Below are 25,055 nucleotides of genomic sequence, written 5' to 3'. Positions count from 1 at the left end.
TCCAGTGTCTCCGTTGCAATCCATCGGATGGATTACCTCGAATGGAGGACCCATACCCCACACCTAATCATCCGCGGCTGCTGCTGTGGATCTGTGGACTCGCGAGGGACACCAGAGAGACCCACCATCTCATCTTCTCCCTCTAACAACGTGAGAATAACATTCAGTGGCTGCTCACCCCATATCCCTTATCCACCAGCCGTGACAGATGAGAAGCCACCTCCGTTGGTCGCCGGAGCGCCCCGCCCCCCACGTTCTACAAGTTCACATTGCTTTTCCGCATTAACTCCGCCCACTTCCATCACCAACGGCGACCAATTTGGACCACCCACGAAGATACATATGGCTAAAAAAGACGCTGCTTTGGGCCTTCCCGGTTCTGCCCTGCGCAGCCATCCAATATCCAAGCAACACACCGAAAGATAAGATAGCATATATTTGCGTGTACCAAATGGCCAACCCGATATGCTCGCACTCGGGAAAAGCATCCATCGATGTCCTCCATGACTACGATATCTAACCAACCCCTTGATAGCATCTAAACACCCACCATTGCTTCACATAAAATTAAGTTCCACACGGATGACCACCCACAAAGAATCAACGAATACGTACCGACGACGCACACACCATAACAAAACAAAGAAGCCATCAGTCCTACTCACATGAACAACCAAGAATGGAAGAATCTTGTCGGGATGAGCATAGCAACAGCAGCAGTTAGACGTCCGCCTCGCGCTTTGGGTCGCCGGCCCTCGGCGGCTTCCGGATCTGGCGCCTGGACCTCCGGCGCTCCCTCGGGTACTTGGTCTCGCCCCACTCGAAGAACCTGCTCTGCTCCGACGGAATCACGTCGCAGTCCGGGAACGTGAGCGGGTACCGGTTGGTGTCGTAGCAGAAGGCGTAGGTCATATAGCGCTCGCGGAAGCGGCGCATGGCGGCACGCTTCTTGGGGGTCATCACCGCGAAGTCGGCCGTCAAGAGGTCTTCGTTGGCCTCGGAGCACCGCCTGGCGGAGTCCGGCTGCTGGATGGGGTCGACGCGGCAGCCGCGGAGGACGAGGTCGGAGAAATCGGAGACGAACGGCGCGTACTTGTAGTTCACCTTGTACTTGCCGTTGCCGGTGGCCCAGGTGGAGCCATCCCATATGGTGGCGTAGATGGACATGGGTTTCGACGGGTAGTCGCCGCCCATGGCGTCGCACCGGACCACCTCCCTGATAGGGGTGTCGTCAATGTAGAATCTGCAAAGCCAACAACACGACCCTTAGTATTTTCCAGTCGTCAACTTGGCATGGACTAGGAAACATTGCAGGGGGAGGAGTAGCATACTGACAGTTTGTATTCCATCATCTCAAAGGGGGAGAAAAAGATTACTACTGCGGCAGAGTATAAATGGAGAGTAAATGACCAAAAATGCCTTCTTCTGAGGATGTACCCAACCAAGGCATATTTCATGAGCGTAAGATGAGATGGGAGGGTAAAGAGGGGCATACATGATGAAGTCGGAGGTCCACAGGATGGAGTATCGGTGAGCTTCGACGGTGGGATCGAAGGGAAGGAGGTAGCGCTCCTCCCGGCCTCGACTGGTGCTTCCGTTCCCGTACACATTAGTCTGTATCCTCCACTCTCTACCCCTCGTGTTGCCCAAGAACTCGAAGTCCAGCTCATCGTGTGTCTTCTCGAATATATCTCCATTAGAAGTCTGCGGAGCATAATTCCACAACTCAGCATCAATACCAGAATCAATACAACAGTTTAGTGCAACGTCCTATAACCCAGCATTTCCTTCGATGCTTGAAATTGATGAGCACGTCTGTATCCAATAGAACTCAAAGTCTTCAATGTATTTGGGTGGTGATGGTACTAGAACTTCGACCAGTACGTGGAAACACAACTTCGAACTCCACAAGAAACAACAGTTGACACCAATGTTTGAACGGTCCAAAAGGAGCATGAAGGTATCGGACCAACAAGCCTGGCGTAGGTGTCTTTCCTTCTTCATGTACCAGACGCTCCATTCCATTTTGGTTCATTATTTTGCAGGAAACGTGAACAACTAGCCTTTTTCCTATTGTATGATTCCTAATAACAACACAGGATTACTAGAACGCTATATTGTGCAGAGGGAAAGTGAAGATGAGAGGGCGTGGACTCACATAGAAGGCGACGACGACGCCGGCCGTGTAATCGGACGGCAGCTTGATGGAGGCGCTGAAGAACCCATGGTCGTAAAGGTCGTTCGATATGAAGCCCGAACCTAATTGACCACGATCAACGCATAAATCACTCTATATATACTACATATGTAAACAAGGGTGAGCATGCTCGAACGAGGACGGGGATGGTAAGTACCGGAGTAGCGGTTGAGGATGAGACGGGCGCTGCGGCCGTCCGGGGAGCGTACGAGGTTGTCGTCGCCGAAGAGGTGGCAGAAGCCTTCGTCGAAGGGCAACGTCGTCACGTTCAAAGCAACCGCCGCCGTCACGATGCATGACAGCATGACCACCGCCGTCGCTATGCTCGGAGCAGTCGTCATCGTAGCCTTCCGTCGAATCCCCTCCCTTTCGTTCCTCTCTCTCTCTCTCTCTCTCTCGTGAATGGGGGCGGAGTGCTTATGAAGTCGGAGACTGTGACGGAAGTTTAGCGGACGGAAGGGTGGAAGAAGAAGTGGCGGTGGGACCAGGTGACCTGGCAATCAATACTTTGAAGTAATTATCCTCATATTTCGCAAGAAACCACGATGTTGCCACCGCGGGTCGATTCGACCGTTTCATAGTAAGCCCCAGTAGGGAGAAGGGTATTTTTGGCATATGGAAAATAATTGATGACTCTAATACATCTGCTCGCAGGTAGCGGACGAATGCCAAGCTGTTACTTCCTTGTATTGCAATCAAATAAATAGGGCAAGTGGAGATATAATAACCAAATAATTAGATATTTCATGGTCGTCATTTGCTCCTCATTAACACCCACCCAATCACGAGGTATCATCATGTCATGTTCTTGTAAGCCTTGGAAACGAAGGGAGTGACCAAATAAATGGCTTCTCGTCCCACAGACGGAGATAAGACTCGATGTGCAACAAATGGGTACAGTTACTGTTAGTTGGGGCGCTGACAAAACTAATTTAATGGAGGAAAGTTGCGTCTCCATCTTTGAATAGACCATTGGTGGGAGCTGAGAAGATGGGCACGGAATAGTTTGAGCCGGTCAACGACTTCAATCACATGCGATCGATCGACAATAAGCTGGTAATTAGCTTCTATTAGCATCTCATGATTACACAAGTGGATCGTTTCTGGATTTCCACTAAATTATTCGTGGTTATCCTTATAATGGGGATTATAGAAGGGTTATTGCTCGTTACATCACTGGTGGAATAACCTTCTCCTTTTAATGAAACCCAGATGCTCATCTTCTTATCTTTTGCTAGTTATGATGACGATGCCGTGATGAGGAAGGCTTGTGTGTGGCAAATTGAAATGCGTTGGGAAGAAGACGACGATAGCATTTGATTTGTGGAGGCAGGCACAGACGACCCACCACCAACCGCCTCCAAAGATTCCCACAGGAACTCATACTCCGCCATACCTATCCAGCCTCTTCTTCCTCGAGATGAACCCTTCACTTACGCCACCGGTGTAATTAATGCTATGCATGCATGAGTATGTGTGTCCGACAAGGGTGGCTGTAGATAACTCGGACATCGGGAACGAGCGCCATCATCGTCTTCGCATGTCGTTGTGTGGTGGGATGCTACCATGAGTACTATCCGATGGAGGCGGCTCTCGGCCGTCTAATGCCACTTGCAGGTGTGGTCCCTGGCGCCGGCCTAACGTGAGTCAGATGTTATCCATATGAACATGCTCGCTCACCTTTCGAAGCGTGAAACATATGATTCCATTGGGTGTGACTGTAGATACAGAAATTGATTCTATTGCATTTATGTATATGCACACAAAATACAAGCATACCTATCTATGATGGAATATTCGCTATTAATTGGAGCTCAAAAATGGCAAAACACGATAGAATAAATCTGTTCTTTCGCTAGCGATTAGAACGAAAGAATTATATATATATATATATATATATATTTGACTCGAAAAATATTTCCTAAGCGTTTAGGGATACAGGCATGCAAATTTCTCAGATTTGTGCATGTCATCCATGCGCAAGGTTGATGTTAAAATTCTCTATAGGATAAAGATAACACGTGAGATTTTGAATCTTCTTGATAAATGGGTTTGATCCTTCATTATTATATTAATATTTAAAATATAAAAAATAATTTAGTATACTTTAATAAATTAATTTTTAAATATGTCAATTAACTTAAATGATAAATATTTGATAGTCAATTAACTTAAATGATAAACATGCCTCTTTTTTTCCTTCATCACTTATTTTTTTAAAAATAAAAAATATTAATTCTATATTTAGATTCATATTCTCTTTTTGTTTTATTATGAAAAAAATATTATTGGTGTCTTAGTCAACTTGACGTGGTTTTGACTCATGTGTATAGGATTGTCCAATATACTTTTGAGGTGGAAATAATGATCTCCCGACGTGCCATCTGTATGAAGATCAAGGTTGAGAGAGTTTTCTTGATTGGATCTCTTCGATACATAAGTTAGTAACTCAATGAAGATGAGTATAATAGTTAACAATAAAAAGTACCACTCGTAACTATGTTGAAAGTGAGCTTTTATACTTAGCAGTGAAAAGACAAAATATTCTATAGAATATTTTTCAAGGGGGTAGCCTTCAACGGTCTTTAATAATCATAATTTAGCTTTTTTGTTTATGATTATCTACTTTGGACCCATATCCACATGCGATGCTACATAAAAAAATATAACATATGATAATAGGTTGATGAAATTCTTCCTATCATTTGCACCCTCCCCTTGCTTTAAAAGTTTTTTGAAAGGGTCTTAAAACGTGATGTCTGATCCATCTGATACATTGGTCTTATGCTATTTTGATTTCTTCTTTGAGGGGAAGTAAGGGTGTTCAACCAATGTATGTATCCCTAAAATGGGGGAGTAATATAGGAAGTAGGCCACTTGACCTACCCACTATGGGTGAAGGGTGAAGAGGGGGTGGCTGCCTGATCTTTTCACCTCAGGCAAAGAGGGGATCGATGTCCGACCTCTCCACCTTGAGCAAAGGTGGAGATTGGCACCCGACTTACCCACCTCAAGTGGAGAGGGGTTTGGTACTCAACCTCTCCACGTCATGCAAAAAGGGAGGTCGACACCCGACCTACCTAGCTCAGGCAAAGAGGAGGTTAGTGCCCAACCTCTCAACCTTAGACAAAGGGGGAGATTGGTGCCTGATCTACCCACCTTTGTCGGAGAGGAGATCGGTTCCTGGCCTACTCACCTCGAGCGAAGAGGGGGTCAACACCCAATCTCTCCATCTCATGTTAGCCTCAAGGGAGTCAAGCTTTTTTTATCTCTATGCCTTAGAGAAGCCTCACTTTCAGTGGGTCGAGCTTTCATGACCTAACCTGACTTGTGCCTTTAAAATCTCTCTTCAAGTGGAGCATACCTCAGGCACCTCTTCCTTTACGTCTTCTATCATGATTGACTTCTTCTTATGGGAGTCAGGTTTTTTAGGGCATATTTTATCTCATGCATCTCGTCATGATGAATTTCTTCTTATGTGGGTCAGTTTTTTCTGACTCATGCACCTCGAACACGTTTTATCTTATATCTCCTACGGTAGTACGGTTCTTCTCATATGAGTTAGTTTTTTTTAACTCGCATATTTTGGGCACATTTTGCTTTTTGCTTTCCACCATGGTAAGTTTCTTTACACGTGGGTCATGTTTTCCCAACTCATATACCTTAGACATATATTATTTTGTGCCTCCCATCGTAACGGGTTTCTTCTCACGCGATTGAGTTTTCCTGACTCATGCATATTACGTATGTTTTATCTTATGTCTTTTGTTGTGATAGATTTATTTATATTTTTTAATATAATATTTATATAGCAAACATCCTCACACCTTTCGAGTTATCCCTACGCTATTGATTAGTGTCTCTTCGGATCCAACCCGAAGAGACACTTATCTTCAATATAGGAGGTGAGAGGTAAAGATTTGATATCAAATGAGATTTCGAATCTAAGTGGGTTTGATTCCTCACTATCATATTAATATTTAAAGTATAAAAAATTAACTTATGATAATATAATAAATTATTTTTTAAATATGTTAATTAGTTTAATTGGTAAAGATTTGATGGATTATTGGATTTCGAATCCTCTTAGTAAATGAGTTTAATTCTCCACTATCACATTAATATTTAAGGTATAAAAATAAGTTAACTTGTAATAATTTAATATGTCAATTAGCTTAACCGATAAAGATTTGATAGCTTATTGAAAAATCCTTATCTTAAATTTTAACTATGTGACTTATCATTTGAAAAAAAAAAATATTTCAATTCTACATTTAGGCTTATATTCTCTTTCTACTTTTGTTATGAGAGGATATTATTGATGATTTAGGCAACTTGATATGGTTCTGACCTATGTGTGCAGGGTTGTCCGATGTACCTTCGAGATGGAAACAATGATCTCCTGATGTGCCACTTGTATGACGACTAAGGTTGCGAAAGGTTTCTCGATCCAGTTCTTCTAATATCTAAGTTAATAACCCGAGGAAAGTGAGTTGGGTCATGAGTAATAAAACATGTCGCCCTTGTAATTATGTTGAAAGTGAATTCTTATACTTAGTAGTGAAGAGATAGAATATTTCATAAAATATTTTTCAAGGTGGGCAGCTTTCAACAGCCTTTAACAATTTTAATTTGACTTTTTGTCTATATAGGTGACAAGGATAGAGACAACCTATAATTGTCTGCTTTGGACCTATATCCACATGGGCAAACTAGTGGGGGGTGACTTTTGTCACCTTTTTTTTGCTTCAATACCATATTAAAGATATGTGTCATATGATGATTGGTTGATGATATTCTTGTTGGGAAATCTTGGGGGGCGACATCACATGCGCAGTGGAAGAACAAGAAAACAAAATCTTCGATTCCCAAAGAGATGTTCGTCGTCGTGCGAAGATTGGTGCGCAAAATCCGCGAAACTGAAAAAACTACGTATAGAGTAGATTGTGTTACCTAGGGAGATCGTATATCTCTGTTTCCTTGCAGATCCTTAGGAGAGGGTGAAGGAGGTCAAGCGTCCTCCTCTCTAGCGGTGATCCACACAGCGGGGCTGCGACGACGCTCCTCAAAACTCCAGGCCTGTTCTAAGGTGGAGAGGGGAAGGAGAATAAGAGAGGCAAGCAAAGGCTCTAGCCTATGAGGCTCTGAATCCCTCCTATTTATAGAGGTCCCCTGTCAAACCCTAATGGATCCTCCCCTAATGGGTATTAGATTTGTATCCAATAACCCAAGCCTTTTAGATTAGTGGATCTCTAACTAATAATCTCTCATGGGCTCTTATTGGATCTCGTCCATAGGATCTAATAATTCAGGAGCTTATTGGAGATCTAATAAGACAAGGGCTCCGTCGGATATCTCATATCCGAACCTCTACTCATCATAATGCCTACTATATGTGTGTGACCCTCTAGCCCCAATATCGAGCTGGTCGTGAGTCATACCTATCAGAACTCCTTCTAACTCAGTGAATTATTATCTCTGTAATAATTCACTCGACTCATCGAATACGGACGTACTAGGCCACTACGCTGTAGTTCCTAGACGATACAGGGGAATTCAATCCATTGGACCTATCTGTCCTCAGTTACCATGTACCTATAGTCTCTCATCCATCTAATATCCCAGAGACCGTATATCGAGCATGGTGCTGTCAGACCCATATGGTTTCTACTCGAGTCTCGCTCTAATCGGATTCTCCTAGAGAACTCTTTCTCTCTCAACCCGAATGACCCTGACCAGGGATTTGTCTGAGCAAGAACATATGGGATATTCCTCTCATGACGCCGAGAGTGGATGATCCTCTATCGATACTCAATAGCCCTCGTAAGGTCGACTACCACTCATAATGACCAACTATACTAGATCTGGGACAACCAAACCTATAACTTTGGTATCAAAGAGTGGAGCACTCATACAGGACATCTTTTATGTCTTAAGTCTAAGGACTAGATATGCCACTAGGACTACGGAATCGCTGTCTGACAATAAGGCATCATCAACCATCCAGCATTCTATAAGCGGATCAATCAGTGAACTCATTCTCCAATGAACACTTGTACTATATCCCTAGTGTCCCTACACGAGCAGCTATAAGACCAGCTACATCTATCATATGGACGGGTATACAGCACACCAATCTGTCCGGTTATCACAATGTCTCTCTCGAGTAACCTATGTCTGGGATTATTTAGGATATGTGTTTAAATGTGAATCAATCTCATTTTCGTGATCTCATCACGATCCGATTCCCATTGCACAAATCCAAGGACATCACAATATATATATGCATATATGCAATAGTTATAAAGTGATATATGACAAAATATAATAAGCAAAAAGATTCTTTATCAAGTCACACGTGCCATCACTCACGTGATTGGCTTGCTGGGCACATATTAATAGCAATTCTCTCTATCATTTATCTCCCCTCTCTCCCTTTTTTGAAGGCATGATTTAAGAGTTCTTTGGCGAGGATCTTAAAGCATGATGTTTGGCTCATATAACATGATGCCCTTATTTGATCATTTCTCTTAAGGGGAGCAAGGGTGCTCAATCAACATACTTTGGTTGTGTCCAAAAAAGGAGGCTGGGGAGCTTATCCTCCTTGCCTCGAGCAATGTGGAGATTAGGGCACTCGATCTATTGACTTTGGACAAGGAGGGAGTTAGCGCTTGACCTCTTCACCTTGGGCAATTGTGGAGGTCAACATTCAACCTACCCATCTCGGGCCAAGAGGGGATCAAGACTTAATCTCTCCACCTTAAGTAAAGGGGGAGGTTGGTGCTTGACCTACCCACCTTAGGCAAAGAGTGGGTTGGCACCTAACCTACCTTCCTCTGGCAAAGGGGGAGGTCGATGTTTGATACACCCAACTTGGGCGGAGAGTGTTAATGTCTGCCCTCTCCATCTTGGGTAAAGGGGAAGGTTGGCGCCCAACCTATCCACCTCTAGTGGAGAGAGGGTTGACACTTGACCTCTCCACCTAAGGCAAAGAGAGAGGTTGGCACCTGATCTACCTACCTCAAGTAAAGAGAGGGTCGACACCCAACCCATCCACCTTGAGTTAGCCTTAAGGGAGTTCGGTTTCTTTGATCTTTATGCCTCGAGCAAGCCTCACTTTAGGTGGGTCAAGCTTTCATGACCTGACTTGACTTGTGCCTTTGATGACTCTCCTTAAATGGAACATACCTCAAGCACCTCTTCCTCTACGCCTTTCATCATGGTAAACTTCTTCTCATGAGAGTCAAGTTTTTTTTATTCACATACTTTGGGCATATTTCAGCTTATATCTCATATCATGATGGGTTTCTTCTCACGTAGGTCGGATTTTTTAACTCATGCTTCTCGGATATGTTTTATCTTATATCTCCTACCGCGATGTGTTTCTTCTTATGTGAGTCATATTTTTTTTACTTATGCACCTCAAATATATTTTGTCTTATGCTCCCATTATGACGAGTTTTTTCTCATGTAAGCTGGTTTTTTTCGACTATATACCTTGGGTATATGTTGCTTTGTGCCTCCTACCATTAAGGATTTATTCATGCTTTTCGAGATAGTCTTCAAACATTGAACATCCTTATACCTTCTATGGTGTCCCTTCACTGTTAATTAGTGTCTCTTTGGATTCAAGAGACACTTGTCTTCAATATGGGAGGTGAGAGGTTAATCCCCTTCCTATAAATCTCTTTTAGCTATAAGGGTGAGGCTTATTTTTTCATTTGAGCCCTCATGATCTCCCTTAGGAGTTTAGTTTTCTTAGCCTCACTCCAAGGATAATGAAAGTTGTTCATATTTGAAATTAGTTGAACCAGAAAAAAAGAATAAAAATATAAAAAATATAAAAAATAAAGCAAAGGTTTTATTCTTTTGATAGATTGTGAGACAACCTTTTTTTTCGATTCGAGATATTATGTTATGGGCAATTAAGCAACATATTACTGTACTTAGTCTAATGAACTAAAATAAATAAAAGGTAAATAGTATAGATCATGTTTTTCTAAAATAAATTATAACATATTGAAATAGAAAGGAAATCATTAAAATGGAGTTGGTCCTTGATTCTCTTTCTTAAAGGTGGATCGGTTCTTAGGTCTCTTAGCCTTCAAGCACGTTAGCTCTCTCCTTAGCTTTCCAACACTATGGTCCTGAAAAACTTCTTTCTCTTATATGGGTTTGATGTCTTTATTTTCTTGTACAAACTTCCCTCAATCTCACGATTGCTAAATGGCTGAAGCAGCTATGCTCCATCCTCGGATAGCCCAAGGGCGAAGGGAATTCCAATCTCTTCTTCATTAGGAGAATCAGTCCAAGTGAACCCAAAGATCTTTTAGGATTAGAGTCCATTAAAAACATAAATGATATGGACTTAGTAATGACCACACAATTTCTAGGTTGCATGCAAGTAAGGTATTTCATCCCGATCAAGTTCAAGTTGTAAGTCCCTTAGCCTGATCACCATCTATATAACATGATATTTAGGTTTCTTTACTTGTCTTCTACCATGCTAGAGGTGGGATTTCATCTCCCGTCCACCTAGTGATTGTGTCTTACCTCCAATGGTATAGAACATCGCCTTCTCAAATAATGCCCAACTCATGACACTATTTTGTAGTATTCATCGAGGAGTGCTGCCACGTTGGTATTACTACAACCAGTAAAGTTTTTACCACTTTCTTTAAGTTATGCAAAGAAAAATGTGGCTACTTTCTGGTTGCATAGGAGAGCTTTAGGATTAGTGATGCCTCTTCTAATAATAAGGCTTAGAAGGAGCCCTTTTTCCTCATAAGTACGAGCTAGGATTGAGGATTAAGTATCACTTGGTCAGCATGCTCTATAGATAACATACTTCTATTTCTATCAAATGAGGAGATAGATTAAATGCTTTAGTTGAGAGATTTACTCTTTTCTTTTGAGGTTATTAAGAAGATAGATGAGGATTGAGTGATCGATGTGGGTCTACCTCTTTCTGCATTTTAATAAATTAACTTATACAATCTCATGGTTTTAATCTCTTATAAGTATGAATCTTGGAGCTTTAAGGAGAAGGGGAGTTGGTTCCTCTTCGGGCATAATAGTAGTTTCTTTGGCTCCTCAGTCCATCCATGAGCCATCATTCGAGGCACAGTCTTAACCTGGTCCAACCATCATTCCATTATCAATCAACTAAAAATGAAGAAAGTTGTGAAGTTGACCCATCCTTGATGGGTCAAGGAGCTCAAGGTAGTGCAAATTCTCGAAGAGAAACTAAACAAGGTGCTAGCATTTTCAAGGGGACCCCGAAGCTCAAGGTCTTTATGAAAGAAAGGAGAGAGGCAAATGTCCATATTTAACCCATGCAAGGGCAAGTTCCTTCCGAGAACTAAAAATAGTCAACCTATTGAACCCAACTCATGACATGCCACTACAACCAAAATGGAAGGGCATACAAGAATGACAAAAAATATGAAGTAATGTCAGAGTCGTGGAGCAATATTACTCAGGGTCCCTGAGTTCCAAGACAGCAAAGTTCATTTATTGCTCTCCCATGGAGGTTTTTCTTAACATAGACTATCGTTGTGATGTGTTGGTAAGTTAAGTAATATGTCCTAGGTTGCCCCTTTAGTACCTTGTTGTTGTATTATCACTAACACATTAGCCTTTGACTTGTAACATCATCATTATGTCATAACCCTTTTTTAACGTGTGCGGAACACTAGCTCTATTATTAATCATCAATCTCTTATGATCAACAATCTCTATGAGAAGGTAAAGGGGCTGAAGAGAGAGGGGAGATCCAATGCTTATTGCCAAAGTAGAGGCTTGGGGAGCTTGAGTTAACATAAAAGGCTTCACACTCGGGGCACAATTACCTCGACTTGACCCTATGGATGCCTTCAGGATAGAACTTTGAATTTATAATTTATAATTTATAATTTGTAATGCCATTAACAACACCATAATTTCTATTGTTTTAAGATAATAAGTTCCATCTCGGATGATCTTGATGACCCAATAGGCCTAGTTTGGTGCTAACTTATCTATAGATTCAGTTAGGCCATTGACTATAGCTTTTTGAAGCATCAGGTCTCCTACTCTTAACTCCTTGAGGGTGAAGACCTTGGTTGTAAAGCTTAGCTATTAATTTTTTTTTAATCTCAGTGCCCTTAGGTATACTTCTACTCTAATCTCGTTAATTAGGTCAAGCCTAGCCCAAAGTCCTTTTTCAAGGCTTTTTTTGTCAAGGTTCTAAACCCGATATGCTAGAAAGACTATCTCGGATGACATGATAGCCTCAATGTCGATGAGTTAAAAGATGACTCTTCCAACCCAATCTTAGGTGTCGTTTGAGAAGCCTATAAATACTCTATAACTTATCCACCAAAGTACTTTTTGCCCTAATGATGTACTTTTTTAACCTTTCAAGAATAGCTCAGTTGGTGACCTTAATGAGAACATTGATATATAAATAAGCTATCAATTTAAACTTTATATGAACTCCATATGATTAACAAAACTCCTTGAACTTTGTCTTATTGAATAGAGTTCCATTATCGGTGATTATGACTCTTAGAATTCCAAAGTAGGTGATGATATTCTTCTATATAAATCCATGAACCTGCTTTTAAGTGATCGACGCCAATGACTTGACCTCCATCGACTTTGTAAAATAGTCAACTCTGATAAGGAGAAACTTTCATTGGCTTAAGGCTAGCGGAAAGGGTTCGAAGATGTTCATACACCATTAAGCGAAGAGTCATCCATAATCAATCAAACTCAAATGGACTATCAGTTATATTGTATCTACGTAAATCTCTAGCACAAATCACAAATTTGGGCATAGACTATCATGTCCTTGCACAATGTCAACTAGTAGAACCCTTATTGAGTACTTTGAATATGCGGATTTGTCTACTAATATGCTTCCCACAAATATCCTCATGCATCCTCTCGAATTCGCAAGGTGTTAGGCATATGAAATGGCTAGCTAAAAGGCTTACGATATAAGTAATCATGAATTAGGCAATACCATACCTGATGAGGCTTGACTCTTCGGATCAACCCAAGGTCTATCGAGAGTGTTTTCACTTTTTTGTAGTATAAAATCTTGTCCATCCGACTTAACTCTTTCTTGATTGTAGTCATCTTATGCATGCTTATGGTTCGAGTTGATAGTATCTCAACTAGCAGCCAACCATCTTTCATGGCCCAAGCCAATACTAATTTGGCAAGCATATCGGCCTAAGCATTCTCTTTGTGGGGAATTTGTAATACATTATATCGAAAAAAACTATAGGTTAGTTTCTGTAGGGAAATCTAAGGGCGACATTGTTGGGAAATCTAGGGGGCGACATCATATGCGTAGCGGAAGAACATAAAAACAAAATCTTTGATTCCTAAAGATGTATTTATCATCGTGCAAAGATTGATGCATAAAATTTATGAAATAGAAAACTACGTATATTAAAGATTGTGTTACATAGGGAGATCGTATATCCCTGAATCCCCACAGATCTCTAGGAGAGAGTGAAGGAGGTCAAACGCCATCCTCTCTAGCGATGATCCGTATAATAGGGCTACGACGATGCTCCTCAAAACTCCAAGTCTACTTTGAGGAGAAGGGGAGGAGAATCGAAGAAGACAACAAAAAAAACTCTAGTTTATGAACCACTAGTTTGAAAGAAGATAAGATTTTCCCAACTATATGAGAAAATCTCAAAATCCTTCTATTGAGGAAAATCTTTTCTCCTAATCTGTATAAATAGGAGAGGGATATGTTAATGTATTCAAGCTAAGTTACTTCAATAAAGCTTCTTTACTTCTTCAATAAAGTTTCTTCAATAATTATTCTTATCTTCTATTCTTTTCTTCATGGTATCAGAGCCACTTGCCTAGAGCAAGCTCTCTTTTCGCTGTCGACTCATCTGTTGCCACCTCCGACGGTAAAAGAAAAAGCTTTCTACTACTGCTTTTCTATCGTCAGGCCATCGGTGCGATAAATCTTTCCTAGGCGAATGACAACTATCTTCTTCACTGTCACTCTGTACCAACGTCCGTTCGCTTCCGCTGTGGCGTCTCTAGTGCTACGCTCACCAGCACTGCCCTATCTTTCCTCCTTTGCTGTAGCATTCTTCTCTATTGTAGCATCGTTGTAGCTTCCTCCTCTGCTGTACCTCTATTGCAGCTTCCTCCTCTGCTGTAACTCTATTGCAGCTTCCTCCTCTACTGTATCTCTATTATAGCTTTCTCCTCTACTGCACGTCTGCTGTAGCTTCCTCCTCTGCTATAGTATCGTTGCAACATCGCTGCAATTTCCTCCTTTACTACAGCTTATTTCTCTACTACAGCATTACTATAGCTTTTTTCTATTACTGCAGCTTTCTCCTCTACTGCAGTCGTCGCCGTCGTAATCGCAACAACAACAACAACAACAACAACAACAACAACAACAACAACAACAACAACAACAACAACAACAACAACAACAACAACAGCGTGCTCTTGCCCTACTCACGAAGCCTCTGGCTCGTAAATCATTCTTTGCATCGATCCAAGATTGATATCCTTGACAAGAGCACCATCTTGTAAGGGCATGATAGAAGATAAGATTTCCCTAACTATATGAGAAAATCTCAAAATCCTTCTGTTGAGGAAAATCTTTTCTCCTAATCTATTCAAGCTAAGTTACTTCAATAATTATTCTTATCTTCTATTCTTTTCTTCATGATAGAAATAATAGAAGATAAGAACAAATATTGAATGAAGCTTTATTGAATAGTTGAAGATGCTTCAATATATTAACACAGCGCCGAATTTTTTTTGATCCATACAATTATGTATGATCAAAAAATATGTAAACCTTTTTTGTTGCTTTGTTTATACTTTTTTTTTCGTTTTGCGAGATGTCTGTAATTCATTACTTGTATCCTATTCTTAGTAATAGACAATAGACATACAAAGAAAGAGAATACAGAGCAAGGATGGGAAAAATGAAAGAAAGAAATCCTTTTAAGAGGGATTACTAGTCTTACGAGTCTTCTATTCGACACAAGAAAAGGGCGGAAAATCCTTTTTCTTGTGTCGTCTTATATCAAAATAATAATGATTTTTTCTCCTATTCGTCAAAGATTACCATTCCTTCTTTTCCGGGTCCACCAAAACTCTTTTGGTTAGATTCATAGGAAGTTGTGGACAAACAAAAAGAGAGATTCCCTGTTCCCTCTCCTATTTATACAAATTAGGAGGAAGGATTTCCCTAACAGAATAGAGGATTTTTCTCAACAGAACAGAGAAATTTCCTCATATAGTTAGGAAAATCTTATCTTCTATCATGCCCCCGCAAGATGGTGCTCCTGACAAAGATACCAATCTTGGATCGATGCAAAGAATTGTTTACAAGCGAGAGGCTTCATGAGTAAGATAAGTGTAGATCGCTGCTGCTGCTGCTGCAATTGCTGTTGCTATAATGGCACGGGCATTCCCTTCATTCTCCTTAAGTCTGCCGAATTTTGGTAGATCAGCAAAGACTACCGCGGTGAGGAAGATGATGATTGGCCACGAAACCTCTTAGGAATGCAACGGCGTTGGTCGCTGGTCGAAGGGTGAAGCTTCACTTTTCTCAGCGACGTTGGTCGCTGGCCGAAGGCAAGAGCGAAGCTTCGCTTTTCTCAACGACGTTGGTCGTGGTTGCGATTACGACGGTTGCGACGGTAGAGAAGAAATCTACAGCAATGTTGCAGTGATGCTACTACAGCAAAGGAGGAAGCTGTAGCAGAAGAGGAAGGAAAATAGCTACAACAAGGAAGAAAGGTGGGGCAGTGCTGATGAGCAGCACTAGAGATGCCGTAGCGGAAGGGAACGGACGTTGGCGCAGAGTGGCAATGGAGAAGACAGTTACCGTTCGCCTAGGAGGAAAGATTTGTCGCACCAATGATGAATTGGCAGCGAGAAGAGAGCTTACTCTAGGCAAGCGGCTCTGATACCATGATAAAAATAATAGAAGATAAGAACAAATATTGAATGAAGCTTTATTGAATAGTTGAAGATGCTTCAATACATTAACACGTTCCCTCTCCTATTTATATAAATTAGGAGGAAGGATTTCCCTAACAGAATAGAGGATTTTCCTCAACAGAATAGAGAAATTTCCTCATATAGTTAGGAAAATCTTATCTTCTATCATAGTTCCCTCCTATTTATAGAAGTCCATTGTCAACTTAACCATAATGGATCCTATCATATTGTGTATTGAATCTCCAACCAACTACCCAAACATCTTAGATTAGTGGATCTCTATCCAATAATCTCTTATTGGCTCTTATTGGATCTCATTCATAGGATCCAATAATTCAATGGCTTATTGGATACCCATTAAGATAAGGGCTCTAGCGGATATCTCATATCCAAACTTCTACTCATCACAATGCCATCCATATGTGTGTGACCCTTCAGACCCAATATCAAGCTAGCCGTGAGTCATACCTATCAGAACTCCTTCTGACTCAGTGAATTATTATCTCTATAATAATTCACTCGACTTATCGACTACGAACGTACTAGGTCATTACGTCATTGTCCCTGGACGATACAAGGGAATACAATCCATTGGACATGTTTATCCTTAGTTACCGTATACCGATAACCAAGGATAGACCCATACAGTTATAATCCCTCATCCATCTAATATCCCAAAGACCGTATAGTGGGCATGGTGCTGCTAGACCCATACAGTTTCTACTCGAGTCTTGCTCTAATCGGATTCTCTTGGAGAACTCTTTCTCTCTCAATCCGAATAACCCTGGCCAGGGATTTGTCTGAACAAGAATACATGTGATATTCCTCTCATGACACCGAGAGTGGATGATCCTCTATCGATAATCAATAGTCCTCATAATACATGTGATATTCCTCTCATGACACCAAGAGTGGATGATCCTCTATCGATAATCAATAGTTCTCGTAAGGTTAGTTACCACTCTCGATGACCGGCTATGCTAAATATGAAACATCCAGACCTATATGTCTAGTATCAAAGAATGGAGTACTCATACAAGATATCCTTGATGTCTCAATTCTAAGGACTAGATACACCACTTGGACAATGAAATCACTGTTTGACAATAAGGTATCATCAACCATCTAGCATCCCGTAGTGGATCAATCAATGAACTCATTCTCCAATGAGCACATATACTGTATCCCTAGTGTCCCCACATGAGTAGTTATGAGACCAGCTACATCCATCGTATGGACGGGTACACAGCACACCATCCTGTCTGGTTATCTCAATGTCTCTCTTGAGTAACCTATGACCGAGAATATTTAGGATTTGTGTTTAAAGGTGAATCAGTCTCATTATCATGATCTCATCACAGTCTGATTCCCATTGCACAGATCCATGGACACCATAATATATTCAAGCAATAAACAATATAAAGTGATAAAATGTCAAATAGTAATAATAAGCAAAAAGACTACGTGTTAAGTCACACATGCCATCACTCACATGATTGGCTTATAGGGCACCTATGACTAGCAGACATCATATGCCTAGTGGAAGAACAAAAAACAAAAATCCTAGATTTCCCAAAAGGTATTCGCCGTCGTACGAAGATTGGTGTGCAAAAACCCACGAAACTAAAAAAATACGTGTGAGATAATTATGTTACCTAGGGAGATTATATATCAATGAAATCCTATAGATATATGAGAGAGGATAAATGAGGTCAAGTGTCCTCCTCTCTAGCAGTGATCTACACAACAGGGGCTATGAAGATGTTTCTCAAATAGCTGCACAAATCTTCATACCTACTGGTTGAGGAGAAGAAGGGGAGAGGAGAATAGGAGATGGTAGCTAAGAAGGCTAAGCCTATAGCCCTTTGGTTCTCCCCTATTTATAGAGACCTCCTATCAACTTAACTCCAATGGATTCTTCCTTATTGGGTATTAGATCTCCATCCAATTACCCAAGCCTCCTAGATTAGTGGGTCTCTACCCAATAATCTCTTATTAACTCTTATTGGATCTCATCTATATGATCCAATAATTCATAGGCTTATTGGATATCTAATAAGATATGAGCTCTAATAGATATCTAATATTCGAACATTTACTCGTCGTAATATCTACCATATGTATATGACCCTATAAGCCTAATATCGAGCTGGTCATAAGTCATATCTGTCAGAACTCCTTCTGACTTAGTGAATTATTATCTCCATAAGAATTCACTTGACTTATCGATTACGGACGTATTAAGCCACTACGTGGTAATCCCCATATGATACAGAGGAATGCAATTTATTGGATATGTTTATCCTTAGTTATCGTGTATCTATAATCCATCATTTATCTAATATCTTAGAAACTATATACCAGATATGGTACTATCAAGCTTATACAGTTTCTACTCGAGTCTCGCTTTAATTAGATTCTCCTAGAGAACTCTCTCTCTCTCAATCCGAATGACCTTAACCAAGGATTTGTCTAAGCAAAAACACATGAAATATTCCTCTCATGATATCAAGAGCAGATAATCCTCTATTGACACTTAATAGCCTACGTAAGGTTGGCTATCACTCCCAATAACTAGTTGTACTAGATTTAGAACTTCAAGACCTTTAAGTCTAGTATCAAAGAGTCAAGTACTCATACAGTACATTATTGGTGTCTCAAATCTAACAATGACAGAATCGTTGTCTGACAATGAAGTATCATCAACTATTCAACATTTTGTAAACGAATCAATCAATAAACTCATTCTCTAATGAGCACCTGCACTGTATCCATAGTATTCCCAAAAGAGCAACTGTGAGATCAACCGCCTTCATCATCTAAACGAGTATACAATACACTAGTCTGTTTGGTTATCTCGATGTCCATCTCGAGTAACCTATGATCAGGATTATTTAGAGTATATGTTTAAAGGTGAATCGACCTCATTATCGTGGTCTCATCACCATCCGATTCTCATTGCATAGATCCATGGACCTCATTATCTAAGCTCGGTCTTCGAGTGCTGTCAGGCGGTAGTACCGCCCAATATCAGATGACAAGCGATAGTACCACCTAGTGTCAGATGACAGGCGATAGTACCGCCTAGTAATGACAATGGTATCATCATGACCCCAAAAATTCGAGAATGGATACTTTTAGGCTCCATTTTTGAACTCATTGGGGCCTATAAAAACCTCACCCTTTCCTGGATGAAAGGGCAATGAAAACTTGACATTATCGAGTCTTTGAGGCCTTAATGTGTTGTAAAAGCTAGAGTTCTCCTCCTTCTTTCTAAGTGTTGAGATCATTCAAGAGAGGAGTGACACTTGTAAGGGTTATCTCCTAAGCCCGACAAAAGGAGAAAAACTATAAAAGGGTGGTTGGCCTTCACCTATTGAAGGAAGGCCTCTAGTGGACGTCGGTGACCTCGTCGGAGGATGAAGCCGATAGTAGATGTAGGTCACATTGACCGAACCACTCTAAAAACTCGGTTTGCATTTACTTTGAGCAACTTTCCTTTATAGCAAACTGCCTCTCCTCCTTACTGTGCCTTAACTACGTCTACTTATGCTTTAACGTAAACATTTTCAGAGATCGGTTTTAATCGTACGAAGACCTTACAAAACCGATGCTTTTTATTTGTGCACTTTACTTTGTTGCAAATCACCTTAGTCTTTTCTTGCTCTTTCACGAAAGGTTTCAAGTTCAAAGTTCTTCCGAAAAGGATTGAGTTGAAACCATTCTTGTTGAATCGACTTTAATGTCGCGTACTAAATCACCCCCCCCCCCCTAGTGCGCGTTTGATCCTAACAGTAATTAGTAAAAACTTCATTGTCACCGAGACTGGAGTAAATATGAGTCTCTCAATATGTTAGGTACTACTCCTCGAGTCTACTCAGAATGTGGCTGACATAGTAGATGGATATTTGAACTCTTGCATCATCCCATATCAATATTGAGCTAACAATTAGATAAATGACAATGATATAAAGACTTAGAATTTCGCTTGAGGTAGAGGAAGTGACCTACGATAGCTTAGTAAGGTGGTATCCTTAGACTTCTCGAAGTATCTTGGCTTGACTTGGTCCATAAGAAAACTTTTGAACTCTTCAATGCTAAAAAAATTATAGTCACCTATCATCGAATCAGGATAAGAATCGATTGAACTCTACTAATTGACATTTTAATTATTGAACCTCCTTTATTGACTTAGGTAGGTACATATCTAATATGGCTTATACTTTCTTAGGATTTGCATTTATTCCTCTTTGATACTTGATAAACCCAAAGAACTTCCTAAGTTAACTTTGAAGACGTATTTGGTTGGATTGAGGTGCATGTCGAACTTTTTCAGAACTTGAAATGTTTGGTGAAATCTGCTAGGTGTGTATAAACCATCTTGTTCTTCGTTATCATGTCATTAGCATAAGCTTCAATATTTTCCCTAATCTAATACTTAAATATTTTATTCATCATTTTTTGCTCTTGTATTTTTAACCCGAAAGGTATAACTCGATAGTAATATGTGCCTTGGTCTTTAATGAATAAAATATATTCTCAACTCTCCAATACCATTCTATTTTGGTTATACTATGATAATGCATCCATAAAAATATGGGGCTCATGACCCAAGGTAGCATCAACTAACTGAGTAGTTATCATTTAGGTATATTTTATTGAGATCGATATAGTTAACACATATCCTCTAATTTTTATTAATTTTTTTAACGAGTACAATGTGAGCTATTGGGGTTATTCAACTCGACAATAAATCCTACTCTTAATAATTTATTTATCTCTTTACTAATTATTTGCTAGTGGTTAGAGGAACTATTCAAGTAATACTGAGCTATAGTGGGGTTGATTCATAGCATATTTCAGTGACTATATGAACACCTCGAAATCTTTTTAAAGGAAGTTGATGAGCTATACCCACCTCTCCTTAAAAAGGATCGCTTCGACCTTGACAGTTCGATCAAGTTGGGCAATATCTATGGGAACCTTGATCAATTACTCCACTAGCTCAAGATATAGGGTGGACTTGGTCAAATCTCGAGGGTCCATAGGTGGTGCTTTGGATCAAGCTTTCTTCATTAAGGAGATCATTGTCAGGAAAGGCTAGCATGACTCCTTTGTATTACTTCTTAGCTCTCTAATGCTAATTCTCGTTAGAAATTTCAACGTTATGTGGTAAGTTGAGACCACCTCCGTAGTCTGTTCAGTATAGGTTGACATATGATTAGGTTATATACTGAGGGGATATTCATCATTATAAAATTAGTTAATATTATTTTGTAGTAAGGTTCATCTTTGAATGTGATATACAGATTCATAGTCCTAAGAGGTGAGATGGAGTCACTGATGAACTTTATCAATGAAGGAGTTATTGGGGTAAGGTCGTTAGTTGACAACTTAAGTTTTTTAAAAGCATACAATAAAGGATATCAGTATAATTACTAGTTTCGATCATCACTCTCTTCAATCGAACATTGATTATCCTTATAGAGACCATTAAGGCATCATCATGACTAGGGCTGAGGTACTTTGCCTCTTCATTCTTTTTAGGTAGCCCTTTATCCTTAGATGCTTTTCAGTAGTAACTCAAGTATAAGTCTTATGGGCCGAGGAGCAAGCTCCCCCTAAGATAGGTGTACCAATAATGACATCAATATGTCTTTCCATCGACTCCTAAGGTCGATGTGAGCGTTTCGATGCTTTTAAATGAATCGCTCGAGTTATTCTCAACGTATGTGCTCTTTAATCCGCTCTTTCAAGTTGTGACAACCTTTAATGTGTAGTTATAATCACAATGGAGCCGATAGTACTTGGACTTATCTTTTTTCATTAATGGGGTCATTATTGGGTGAGGATCCCATAAGAGCCATTTCTCTTTTATCTCATAGAAAATTTTAGTTCTATTTATATTTAAGGAGGTTAGCTTAGACCCTAAATGAGGTAGCTCAGGTTGTTCATTTCTCTTTAATCGAAATGACCTTAGGGTAAGGATTGATTGTGGTCACTATTGCTTTTGCCTCTTGTGTGACTCCTTATGTTTACCTAAGACTATTGCCTCTACAGCATTGTATTGATTGACCCTTTGAAGTGTCTTAGGTATAGTCACAAGTTGTCTTTATATCAATGACCAAAAGAGATGAGAGAGCCTAAGCTCCATCATGAATGTTTATATTATGATTGATGGATGAATATCTACTGTGCATTGAATCTAATTCATGAATCGAGCGATAAAGTTTATGAGTATTTCTTTCTCCCCTTGCTGAAGTTCGAGGAGTGTTGCTACTGAAGGCTATGGGCATCATGTTACTAAAAAAGTGAAGTTCAAACGCCTTTACCAGTTCAGTGAAAGAGCAGATAGAAAGTGGCTTCAGACAAGTGTATAATTCTTATATTGGGCCTCTTAATGTGCTTAGAAAGGTACAATACATTAGAGTGTCTAAGGTGCCATATAATAACATATAGGTGTGGAAAGCTATAATGTGTTCTATCGGATTGGTATTACCATTGAATGCCTCCAAAGACAAGAGGTGGAAGCTTACTATAATTAGTTCCTCCTAGGTTTTTTTTGTGAACGATGATCAACCTAAGGTTGGGTCGACTAGTGCTTCTCTTTTTTACTATTGGAACTCTTATCGGATCTCCTTAAATGTTTGTTCATATATTATAGTTTGGTTAGCAGGGAGTCCTCCATTGAGTCCATTGACTAGGCTTCAGATTCAGGTGGGGCTAACTAAGAGTGGTGTAGTCTGCTAAATTCCATGGTTGAGGACCAAGGTGTCCTCTCAACCAATGGTTCAATAGGCCTTGGGCGCTCTTAGGTTGTTGGCATCGTGTTAGGTAGGGAACCTCGATAGGTGCCAATGGTGGTGGAATTAGGGACTAAGGGTGAGCTGGTAACACTACTTGTTAGGCTAACCAGGGCATAAGTGGAGTAACAATTTGTATCATGCCTATGAGTATCTGCATTCACTGAGTGAGGTTTCAAAACACCTCGATGAGGATGAATAGATAGCTTAGGATCATCCTTGGGGGTGGAGACCTTAGTTGTTGAATAGGTGCAAGTATCTCATCAGTGTATTGAGATGGATGCATCGATATACAAAGATGGAAGCAGCTACCCCCCTTGGGTGAAAGTACTGTGGGTTAGGAGCAAAGCATTTTTGCTCAAACATTCATTGATGAGATCGACAAGTAAGCATTCCTTGATATCAGGTTATTCTTCTAGCACCAAAAATATTATGGTAAGATATCGTTGTTGTCTTGGTTAACCTGACATGATTCTGACTTATGTGCACATGGTTGTTTGTGGTGCCACCAGCATGAAGATTGAGGTCGAGAGAGGTTTCCTAACCCAGTCTCTCTAACATCCAAATTAGTAATCTAAGGAAAATGAGTGTGGTGATGAGCAATAAAAAGTGCCACCCCCATAACTAAGGGTGGTACAATCCTTTGAATTTCATAGTCGGTGATTGAAGTACGCTCTTGGCTAATGATTCGATAGGCCTTAAGCACTTTTTCGATGTTGACATTATGTCGGGTTAGGGAACCTCGACGGGTGCTAGTGGCAATGGAGCCGGGGACTGCGAATGCATTGGTGGCATAACCTGTTGGGTCAACTGAGGCAAAAGCGGAGCGACAATTTGTATAATGCCTAGCATCTATATTCATAAAGTGAAGTTTAAGAACACCTCAATGGGGATAAGTAGATGATCCGAGACCATCCCTAAGGGTGAGAGACCTAGGTTGTTGAATTGGTGCTAGTATCTTACTAGTGTCTATGTCAAGGTGGAAACATTGATGTATGAAAATGGTGGTTATTTCTCTCTTGGGTAAAAGTACTATGAGTTGAGGGCAAAGCCTTTTCGCTTGAGCTTTTATTGAGAGGATCGATGGTCAAGCATTCCTATAATATCGGACCCTTCTTTTAACACCAAAAATATTGTGATAAGATGTTGTTGATGTCTTAATTGCATGGTTTTGACCCATGTGCATAGGGTTGTTTGAGATTCCTTCAAAGCATAAACAACGATCTCCTAAGATGACATATGCATGAAGATCGAGTTCATGAGATGTTTCTTAACTTGGTTCCTCTAACGCCTAAGTTAGTAACCTGAGGAAGGTGAGTATAGTGATGAGTAGTAAAAAGGGCCTCTCCCCCAATAATCGAGAGTGGTGTTGATCATTGAGTTTCACGATCAAGGATCGAAGTGCCCCCTCGATCATTAGTTCGATAGGCATTGAGCGCACCTGGATGTCAGCATCATGTTAGGTCAAGGACCTTGACAAGTGCTAGTGGTGATTGAGCTGAGTACTTCTGGTGAACTAGTGGCACTGCTTGTTAGGCCAATTATGGCAAAAACATAACGACAACTTGCATTATGCTTGTCAGCATATGTATTTATTGAGTAAGGTTTAAGAACACCTCGGCAGAGATGAGTATGTGGCTCAAGGCCATCCCTGAAAGTGAGAGACTCAGGTTATTAAGGGGATTGACAAGTAGGTGTTCCTACGACATTGGACTCTTCTTTTAACACCAAAAATATTATAGGAAGATGTCATTGATATCCTAGTCAGCCCGATGTGGTTCTGACCTATGTGCGCAAAGTTATTTGAAGTGCATCTGAGGTAAAAATGATGATATCCCGAGGTGTCATCTACACAAAGATCGAGGTCGAGAGAGATTTCTCGATTCAATCCCTTTGATACCTAATTTAGTAACTTAAGGAATGTGAGTGTGGTGATGAGCAATAAAGAGTGCCCACCCCCTTTTCTCATTACTGAGTTTAGTGTAGTCCGCTAAATTTCATGGTTGGATATCGAAGTGCCCCATTGATCGGTGGTTCGATAGGCCTTGGGTGCTCCTAGGTTG

The 25,055-nt window shown here is 40.4% G+C and overlaps 1 protein-coding gene across 1 annotated transcript; it reads right to left on the bottom strand.

Annotated features, from left to right (window-relative positions):
• Positions 1-418: 418 nt before the first annotated feature.
• Positions 419-2,741, bottom strand: LOC135674196 (probable xyloglucan endotransglucosylase/hydrolase protein 30). Its single transcript, XM_065183794.1, has 4 exons — positions 2,355-2,741; positions 2,159-2,259; positions 1,496-1,704; positions 419-1,243 (listed from the first exon to the last, which is right to left on the bottom strand). Exons 1-4 carry the CDS (start codon positions 2,536-2,538, stop codon positions 721-723), a joined length of 1,017 nt encoding a protein of 338 aa, XP_065039866.1. The 5' UTR covers positions 2,539-2,741; the 3' UTR covers positions 419-720.
• Between the last annotated feature and the right edge of the window lie 22,314 nt (positions 2,742-25,055).

The sequence above is a fragment of the Musa acuminata genome, chromosome BXJ1-5 (genome assembly GCF_036884655.1).
Source record: "Musa acuminata AAA Group cultivar baxijiao chromosome BXJ1-5, Cavendish_Baxijiao_AAA, whole genome shotgun sequence".
Taxonomy (NCBI): Eukaryota; Viridiplantae; Streptophyta; class Magnoliopsida; order Zingiberales; family Musaceae; genus Musa; species Musa acuminata.
Note: the sequence above shows the minus strand (reverse complement) of the source record. Positions and strands in the feature narration are given on the sequence as shown.

Bases quoted from the DNA above. Each gene is read 5' to 3' on its own strand.
- LOC135674196 (XM_065183794.1), bottom strand. From the start codon at position 2,538: ATGACGACTGCTCCGAGCATAGCGACGGCGGTGGTCATGCTGTCATGC. The intron at 2,260-2,354 runs GTACTTACCATC...GTGGTCAATTAG, and splicing joins CATCCTCAACCGCTACTCCG to GTTCGGGCTTCATATCGAAC. The intron at 1,705-2,158 runs GTGAGTCCACGC...TATGCTCCGCAG, and splicing joins GCGTCGTCGTCGCCTTCTAT to ACTTCTAATGGAGATATATT.